At 65.4% G+C, this 9034-nt stretch overlaps 2 protein-coding genes across 2 annotated transcripts; both read right to left on the bottom strand.

Annotated features, from left to right (window-relative positions):
• Nucleotides 1-2262: 2262 nt before the first annotated feature.
• EMIHUDRAFT_72279 (hypothetical protein) lies at nucleotides 2263-5725 on the bottom strand (the record flags this gene model as incomplete). Its single annotated transcript, XM_005783938.1, has 5 exons — nucleotides 2263-2655; nucleotides 2698-3007; nucleotides 3107-3240; nucleotides 3313-4117; nucleotides 4203-5725. 5 exons carry the CDS (start codon nucleotides 5723-5725, stop codon nucleotides 2263-2265), a joined length of 3165 nt encoding a protein of 1054 aa, XP_005783995.1.
• A 2392-nt stretch (nucleotides 5726-8117) lies between these two features.
• EMIHUDRAFT_231739 (hypothetical protein) lies at nucleotides 8118-8790 on the bottom strand (the record flags this gene model as incomplete). Its single annotated transcript, XM_005783937.1, has 3 exons — nucleotides 8118-8201; nucleotides 8297-8438; nucleotides 8579-8790. The coding sequence occupies 3 exons, from the start codon at nucleotides 8788-8790 to the stop codon at nucleotides 8118-8120; spliced, it is 438 nt and encodes a 145-aa protein (XP_005783994.1).
• Between the last annotated feature and the right edge of the window lie 244 nt (nucleotides 8791-9034).

Here is a 9034-nt window from a genome sequence, read left to right as displayed (position 1 = left end):
GGTGGTGTGCGGCGGCCGCGCAACCCGCCCGACCGGGTCGTCGGCGGCCCAGGGCGCGAGCATGCGGTCGGCGCTGCATGTGAGGCTGCTGCGCGGCTGGCGCGTATGTTTCCGTGCGATGAGGGACGCGCGTATGTGTTCACGCTGCGGGCGCGGGCGGGCGCGGGGGGCGGCGTGGTCTCACCGCGGTCCGACGCCGGTTGGTCTTCGGCGTGACGAGGGCGGGCGCGCAGAGAGGCCTTGCCGCCGTCGCGTTGCCGCGAAGGAAAAAGAATTTTTTTGGTGAGGGTCGTAAGAATCAAAGCCTCTTGGTGCCAAACGTGCTCGAGCGCGCCGAAGAGAGACGATCTACGCTGGGTACGCTCGAGGGAGTTAGCGAAAGTCGCACGGGCAGAGGGGAGACCGAGCGGCCTCCGGCAGTCCGCACCGCCTCGGCGGGGCCACTGGCACTAACAGAATTTTCAGTGTACTTTAGAGTATGTAGCTCTTACGTACATTCCCGGAGGTAGGAGGACTGCGAACGGAGAGAGAGAGAGTTTTGTTTTGTTTTGTTGTTTGCGAACGGTGTTTTACGAACAACCTCGGACATTTTACGAACTCCTTGGCGACGTGCGCGTCGCGTCGCCAAGGCTCTGCGACCTCGGTCGTACCATCGGCGACCTCGGTCGCACAACCGGCCGGCTGCGCGGGTTTTCAGCCAGGTTCCCGCGCACCGGCCACGAACTCGACTCGCACAGCAAAAAAATCCGGTGCTCGCGCGCCGCTCCCACGCTCGACCACACACTCGCTGCACTGCTCAAAGCCAACCCTACCTCACTGGCCGCCTCCAACACTGTCCCGCGGCCGCGTCTCGCGCCCCAACTGACAACTCATCTCCCGCGCACCGGCCACGAACTCGACTCGCACAGCAAAAAAAATCCGGTGCTCGCGCGCCGCTCCCACGCTCGACCACACACTCGCTGCACTGCTCAAAGCCAACCCTATCTCACTGGCCGCCTCCAACACTGTCCCGCGCGTCTCGCGCCCCAACTGACAACTCATCATTGTCCCTCGGACACCACTCTCCAGCCGCGCTACCTTCGCCCACCTACCGCTCTCGCATGACATCTCGACAATCCTCACATCTCCAGGCCCAAGACTCCTAACCACTGCCCCTGCTCGCCCAGGACCACAAAGCGCCACCCGCGCGCCCATTGACCCCCCAATCAACCCACTTGCTGTCCCTCAATCGCCACCCGCCAGATGTACTTCCCTTGCCCACCCAATACTCTCACCCTCCTGACCCGGACAGTCCAGGTACAGGAAAAGCGGGGAGCGGGGCCCGATCCAAGGAGCACCCCGTCGGCCCGGGAGGGCTGTGAATTTCGGCGCGGGCGGAAGGCTGCCTGCAGACGCTCAGCCCCCACCTGATCGTCCAGCCCCTCAAATCCGGCAAGACTGACTTGGGCTGGGAGTGCAACGATCGCCGCAATGATGCTGAGCATTTCGACCCCTCGATCGCTGTAGGCCTATGCCGCTCCTGTGTTCGAAAGGGAGGGCGGCTCGGTGCAACGTTGGAGGCATCCGTGGAGGCGCAGGGCAGGGGCGACCTATCCTTGGGGGGCGTGCGTTGATGGCGGCGCAGGAAGGCACATTTCGCGCCAGAGTGAGGCTGTTGCTCTAAGTGCTGGGCTGGTGTGGGAGCACGTTGGTGTCGCACAAGTGCAGTGCGATAGTCAGTGGCTGGCTGGTGCTGCATGCGGTGCTGGCCTCGACGGAGACAAGGCACGGCGGTGGTGACTGTGCGTTGGTAGGCCGTGCTCGCGCCCGAATGGGCAGTCCGATGGGCGTACGAGCGGGCCGCGCCTGGAGTGCAAAGATGGTAAGGCCCGCCGTCAGCACGAAACAGACTTTTTGCAATAGTGTTGCGGCACACGTTGATTGCTGTGCACCGAAAGTTTCGTCCTCGTCGCTTTGGGGTCACAGACTGACAGACAGCGGGGTGGGACATTGAGACCGGTCATGAATGAGTGCGCGACATTCACACGACAGACAAGGCGCGGGCGACGGCTTCCTCAGAAGCCGTCGCCCTCCACGAGCCACGTGAGAAAGGATTCTGCGCGGCGCGCCACAGCGCACACAGGCCCAGCCCAGGTGCCCCCTCCTGCGCGCCAACGAGAACGAATCGGAGGCCCCCGTCTCGCGCGTGCAAAGCATTTGGCCTTTCGCTTTCCTCTGCTCTCGGCCGCTTAAAAAATCTTCTAAGACGCAAGATAGGGGCTGTCACGTGTACAGGCTGGGGCAGAAGACCACGTCGCGCACGAGGAGCTTTTGCGCCGCCTCGCACTTGGCCTGCAGCTCCTCGTTGCCGACCACCTTTGCGGCGTCGATGATCTGGCGCAGCAGCTCCTCGAGCCGATGCATCGCCCGGATGATCGAGCCCTCGTACGCGTCGGTCATTTTGCAGAGGTCGGCGAACTTTGCGCCGCCACACCAGTCAAAGACGAGGTCGACCAGGCCGGTGGCGAAGCGCGCAATGTACTCGTCCACATCCACCGGCAGCTTCGCCTCGAGCACGACGGTCGCCACGCGCTTGGCCAGCTCGCGCATCCGCTCGACCGGCTCGCGCATCTCGCGCGTGCGGATCATCGCCACCGGGTCCTCCTTCTTGCCGTCCTTGCCCTTGCCGCCGCTGCCGCCGAACCCGTGCTCCGCCACGAGGCACGACAGGAGCGCGGCCAGCTGCGCGGGATCGAGGTCCTGGAAGAGGCCCGCGAACACGAGCTCGGTCACAAGCAGCTCGTCCGAGGTGCTCACCTCGCACGCCACCCGCCCCTTGTTGCCGATGACGCCGTCCTCAGAGAGGTGGCCGAGCCGGCGCAGCACGCGGCGCATGCCCCGCAGCTCCTCCTTCATCAGCGCCACCTGCCCCTCGCGGATCTGCCGCTTGACACGCTTCTCCTCCTCCTCCGCGGCGCGGCGCAGCCGCAAGACCGCAAGCCCCGCCGCGATCTCCTCCTCGCCCAAGCTCACCCCGCCGAGCCGCTCCTGCACACCCTCGAGCCTGAGGCGCAGCGGGGGGCGCGCGCGCGGGCTCAGAGGAAGTCGCAAGAGGCCGTCGCCGTACCGCCGCCGCTCGTCACCCGCGCGCCTGCGTGCGAGCTTGGCCGCCTCCTGTGCCGCCGTGGTCACCTTGAGGTCCTCGTCGTGCTGCAGCTCGGGCACGCCGTCGGCGAAGCGCCTCTCCACCTCGCGAAGCACCTTGAGCACCGCGTGCCGCCCGTTATTATTTAATTAGATTATTATTTAATCATATTATTATTTAATTAGCACCTTGAGCACCGCGTGCCGCCCGTCGCTGGAGCGGAGGTCCTTCGGGAGAGAGACCTTCACCTTCGAGAAGGCGTCGACGCGGTCGAGCGTCAGCGTCAGCACGTGCAGCTCCGCGCTCTCCTCGTCGCGCGCGGGCGCCGGCTCGCCGCCCGCCTCGACGGCGGCCTCGGCGCCCGCGTCGCACCGCAGCAGCACGTCGATGTGGTATTGGTCCGCCGTGCCGAGATCGTCGCCTCCCCTCTTGCCCTCCTTCTTGTCGGGCCTGAGCCGCTTGTAGCTCACGATGGCCCCCCATCCCCACTCGCGCGCCTCGCCCTCCTCGCCGGCCCCTCCCTCGCGAGCAAACCGGACCAGGCGGCCGGGCTGCAGAAAGTGCACCGCCTTGGTGTCCTTTGGATCCGTGAGAAGCGGCCGCAGCTGCTTGCGCAGCGAGCGCTCCTGCGCGCGCAGAGCGTGAACCTCGAGCAGCCTCGCGTCCACGGCGAGGTCGGGCGAGGCGAGCTGCGCCGAGAGCTCGCGCTGCCGCCTCTCCAGGTCGGGCTTCGCCTGCTGCAGCTGGAAGGTGTAGAAGGACTTTGCGATCAGGTTCTCGATGTTTGCCGTCTCGGTGCGGACGCAGTTGAGCAGCATGTTGTACGAGAGGTGGAAGCGCGAGGAGAGCGAGTCCGCCTCGCCTCGAAGCATCTCCCGCACCTTTGCCAAGTCGGTCGAGCCGTCGACCATCGTCACGACCGTCCCTCGCGCGTCGAGCCCCCGCCGGCCCGCGCGGCCGCTCATCTGGATGTACTCGCCCGAGGAGAGGTACCTGCAGACACGCGCCTCGGCCTCACGCGCCTCGGCCTCACGCGCCTCGGCCTCACGCGCCTCGGCCTCACGCGCCTCGGCCTCACGCGGGCGGGCTCGCGTGCGGGGTGTGTCCACTGGGCGGCGGGGCGCGCCGGAAGGCGGCGCCGTCGAACTTGGACAGCTCGGCGAAGATGACGGTCTTGGCGGGCATGTTGAGGCCCATGGCGAAGGTCTCGGTCGCGAAGAGGAGCTTGACGAGCCCCTCCTGGAAGAGGATCTCGACGAGCTCCTTGAGCAGCGGCAGGAGCCCCGAGTGGTGGACGGCGATGCCCCGCTGGAGCAGCGGCAGCATCTTCTCGACCTGCGGCAGCACCTGGTCGTCGTCCGACAGCGTCTGGATGGCGTTTTCGTAGATCTGCGTGATTGACTCCCGCTCGGTGTGGACAGTCAGCTCGAGCGTGCCCATCTCCTCCGCCAGCTTCTCCACCTTGCGCTTGCCGAAGGCAAAGACGATCAGCGGCTCCATTCCCATCGACACCACAGTCCGCACCAGCTTGAAGCAGTCCGACGGGCCCTTCTCACGCCCACCCTTCCCGCCGCCCTTGCCGCCGCCCTTGCCGCCGCCCTTGCCGCCCTTGCCGCCGCCGCGCCCGCCGCCGCCGCCGCTCAGCTTCGCGGTGGCCTTCTCGAAGCCGGAGGGCTTGAACTCCGAGTTTTCGTCGACGACGAGGTGGAAGCCGTTCGCGCCGGCGCCGAACATGTAGTGGTGGAGGGGCGTCGGCCGGTAGTCTGTGTAGACGACGTGGCAGGGCTGCGAGTGGAGCGCGGCGATCCACTGTGCAAACTGCAGCGCGTTAGGGATGGTCGCCGAGAGAAAGACGTACCTCACCGAGTGCGGCAGCAGGATCATGACCTCTTCCCACACCACGCCGCGCTCCTTGTCGCGCATGTAGTGCACCTCGTCGAAGATGACCCACTTGACCTCGCGCATCACCTCGGAGCCGCGGTACAGCATCGAGCGCAGAATCTCGGTCGTCATGACGAGGCACGAGGCGTCGACGTTGATCGTGTAGTCGCCGGTCATGAGCCCGACGTCGCCAAACGTCTCGGAGAGCTCGCGGTACTTTTGGTTCGACAGCGCCTTGATCGGCGACGTGTAGATCACCCGTTGCTTGTCGCGCAGCGACACGGCGATCGCATACTCGGCACAGACCGTCTTTCCGGCAGAGGTGTGCGCAGAGACGAGGACCGACTCCTCACGATCTATGCAGTTGACGGCAGCCTGCTGGAACGGGTCGAGCTCGAACGAGTACTCGCGCGCCGGCGGCTGCGTGCTCTTTGGCAGCCGCACCATCTCGCTGCTCGCTGTCAGGCCCGGAGGCATCGCGACCTCGTGCTTGCACGCCTTCCGACCGGTGCCAGGGTCGAGCGCGGGCGCAGCATCGTCCTTCTCGGCGTCGGCCGGCGCGCCCCGAAGCCGCTTTCCCTTTGCTGCGGCGTCCTCGGCCTCAGCTGCTGCTCCTGCCGGCCGCTTCAAGAGCGGCTCGTCGAGCGCGAGGCCGCTGCTGACCTTTGCTGAGGGGGCGCTTTCAAAGGCGCTGAAGAGCGAATCGTCGAAGCCGTCCATCGTGCGAACGGCCGGCGCGCGGCGCGACAGAGGAGAGGAGCGCTGGCTGGGCGGAAGCCGCGTGCCCGCTCGACGTCGGCTCCGGGAAAAGAATTCTGTGCTGCTGGCTCAGGGCTCTCTTGCCCGCAACCCGATGCCAATCATCCGGCCCGCTGGGTGCGCTTCTTAGCTCCCTGGCCCTGGATGTGAGGTTGATGACTGCACTCCAAGTGGTCCAAGTGCTCCGCCGCGTTGTGTTTTGCGACTTGCACTCCTGCAGCAAATCGTCCTCGTCGAGCAGCTGCTCGAGGGTGAAGCCCTCCTCGCTGCTGAGCAGCGTGTCGATGGTCGACGTGCCCGCGTGCAGCGACCAGAACCATGGTGCCGCGCCTCCTCGCGGCGACTTTCAGCCGGCAGACGCGCTCAGGCGCACGGGGAAGACGACTCCGGGGAAGAACTCCGAGGAGGACGAACCAGTGGTAATCCCGTTGTCAGCTGTAACGATGCACCCGAAGGGGACCCCAGCGCCAGCATCATCCGTGGAGGTCCAAGTGTTCGAAGAGAGAGTGGACCTGAGCAACGATATGACTTGCGGCAAATGATCGCAGTGGGCGTCAGAAGAGTCGTCCTTGCGCGAGGAGAGCTCGATAAACTCGAGGGGGCAAAATATGCCGCGAGGAGGGCAGAGTTGCGCCGAAAGGCGGGAGAAGCCGCGAGAGCAAGGGATCGGCAGGCGGCGGCGGCGTCGCAGGATGAGGCAGACGAGAGCGACGCGACAGAGGAGGAAGCGACAGGAGGGAGATCAGAACGACGAGAGTGGGACGACCGAGAGGTGGCATGATCCATGAAGGTTGCAGCGAGAATCGGCGAGGGACTGCGAAGGGAGATAGAAAGAGGCAGACGACCAAGGGTTAGGGTGGGCGACGGCTAGCACCACACTCCTCTCCTTAAAATCCCTGTGTGGTGGCGGCGTGCCGTCCTCCCATCCCTCCCTTGGGTTGTCTGTTTTCTTTCTTTCTTACACTGGGCACGGGACTGGCGCGCACTGGCACTAACACAGGTTACACCACGGGAGCCGCCTAAGCGACTCCCGCGAGGACGGCGAGGCACTTTGTCCGTGCACTCGACCGCCCTCGCCGCAGGCAAGCTCATTCACAATCTGCTCGGGGGAAAGAATTCTACAGCGCTGGCACTACATGCCACATGCACATGCACATGTTTAAGTCCTCCCAAGCATCTCCCTCCCTCCCTCTTCGGCTCTTGGCACTTGGGTCCCTGGAACTTGGGTTGTCTGTTTTCTTTCTTTCTTTGAACACATGCACATGTACATGTGCATGCAAAGCCGTATCGGCTAGTGCCATTTCACTGTGGCACAGCCCGCGTTACAAAACCTTGATTTTGACCATTGCGCGAAAAATGTACCTCTCGGTGCCTTCCAGTGGAAGCTGCGACCTCGCCGAGTAGACGGCGGCACACAGCAGGTGGCGCGGTGTGCCGCCGTCTACTCGGCGGGGTCGCAGCTGCCTCTGCGCGTCCTGGGGAGGTACATTTGTTGCGCGCCGGAGACGACTCGACGCCGCTGAGATCAGAGATCAAGCTCTGACAGGTCACACGTCGCTCCTTTGACGCCGACGTGACTCACCCGTGCAGACCACATCAGGACACGGTCTCGACGCGCTCGGTACGACGCCTGCGACCTGTCTCGGGTCAGGTGGCACGACGCTCATCGCGCCTACCAGCGCTGCCGTACAGGTTGCCACGACGAGGTCGAGCACGCTTCTATACGCTCGCCGAGCCTTCCTTTCCATCCCAGTAGGCAGCCTGGGAACGGTGGCGGTCAGAGGCAAAGCCTACGAGGGGTGGTGGAACCACATGTCACGGCTACTGCCGGCTCCACCCCACGATAGCCTCCGAAGGCTGACTTTGCGGCACCATCATCGGACGATGTCGACGAGTTGGGTCGCTCTCGCGGTAGCCAGATGACCTCTCTTCCTAGGATCATCGGCCATGGCCGCAGGAAGCGCGGGGGAGGGCGCTGGAAGCAACACGGAGCTCCGTTGGAGACGTTTTCAAGATTAGCGTGTCAGAGTGAAATGGCACTAGCCATCATGTTGCATGTCGAATCTCGAAAAAAATCCGAGGACCGAGCCAAGCACAGAGCACGCACTCGCAGACGCACACCCCGGGTTGGCCGTTGGCGGGAGGACACCATCTTTCGCAAGTGTGTCGGATATATGCAACGATATCCCGGGGTCGCCCCTCCCACATATCTCAAGCGTCACGTGATGCTGTGCGTCTACACCCACTCCGCACGCGGTACCCCGCGCCTCGCGGTGCGCCCGAGGAGCACTTTACAGCCACAGGCCGTGACGGCGCCGCACGGTCATCAAGCGGTCAGACTGAGCGCTGTCCGTCAGATGCGCTCGATCTCGCAGGGCGCGAAACCGCCTTCTGCGAGAGGCGTGTCCGCTTTCGCTGCGGGCGTGCGCATCAACCCCTTTGCCCACTCCATCCAAGAACCTATGATCAAAAGCACAGCGGGAAGGGTCAGTGGGATCGGGGTGGCGCGGGCGTGCCTCTGTCCCGCTCTACTCCAAAGCCTTGGTTGAGGTCCTCGGCCTCGGGCGGCGGCACGTCGTCGCAGGCGCGGCTCGGCGGGTCGCTCGTCATGTCGCCACCCTTGGAGGGCCCCGCGTACGGGTAGTTGCGCCCGTACTCGACGGGCTGCTGCGCCCTCTGTCGGGGCGTGGGGCGGCAGGGGCGGGTCAGAGGCTGGCACCTGGGCCGGGCAGAGAGGGCAGCGGCCCGCGGGGAGGGAAGACCGGCATCACAGGAGGCGCAGGGGGAGGATTGGGACGTCGCTGACTGACTGACGTCAGGTCGGCGTCGGCCTCGCTGCCGCCCTTGCTGCCGCCCTTGCTGCCGCCCTTGCTGCTCTTGCTCGGAGTCGCGCCGGCGGCAGAGGAAGCGGCCAGCGGAGAGAAGCGGCAGAAGCAGGTGAGGGCGACGAGGAGGAGGATTGCGATGATGATCGAGGTGAGGGAGATCGAGACCACGGCGCCCGTCGACAGCGAGTCCTCCTCCATGCCAACCCTGCTTTGGCTGCCGAGGACATTGAATTGGGGCGGAGGGCTTGGGCCTGCGGGCGGCGGGCTCGGCGGCGGCGGCGGCGGCGGGCTCGGCGGCGGCGGCGGCGGCGGCGGCGGCGGCGGCGACGGCGATGGCGGCGGGAGGGGCGGAGGCGACGGCGGCGGCGGCGGCGGCGGCTTAGGCGGGTTGAAGCAGGAGCCGTCGTCGAAGCAGACGCAGGAGTCGTTGGGGGGGTCGGAG

The sequence above is a fragment of the Emiliania huxleyi genome (assembly GCF_000372725.1).
Source record: "Emiliania huxleyi CCMP1516 chromosome Unknown EMIHUscaffold_175, whole genome shotgun sequence".
Classification (NCBI taxonomy): domain Eukaryota; phylum Haptophyta; order Isochrysidales; family Noelaerhabdaceae; genus Emiliania; species Emiliania huxleyi.
The sequence above is the reverse complement of the archived record's forward strand: the minus strand, read 5'-3'. Positions and strand labels throughout refer to the sequence as shown.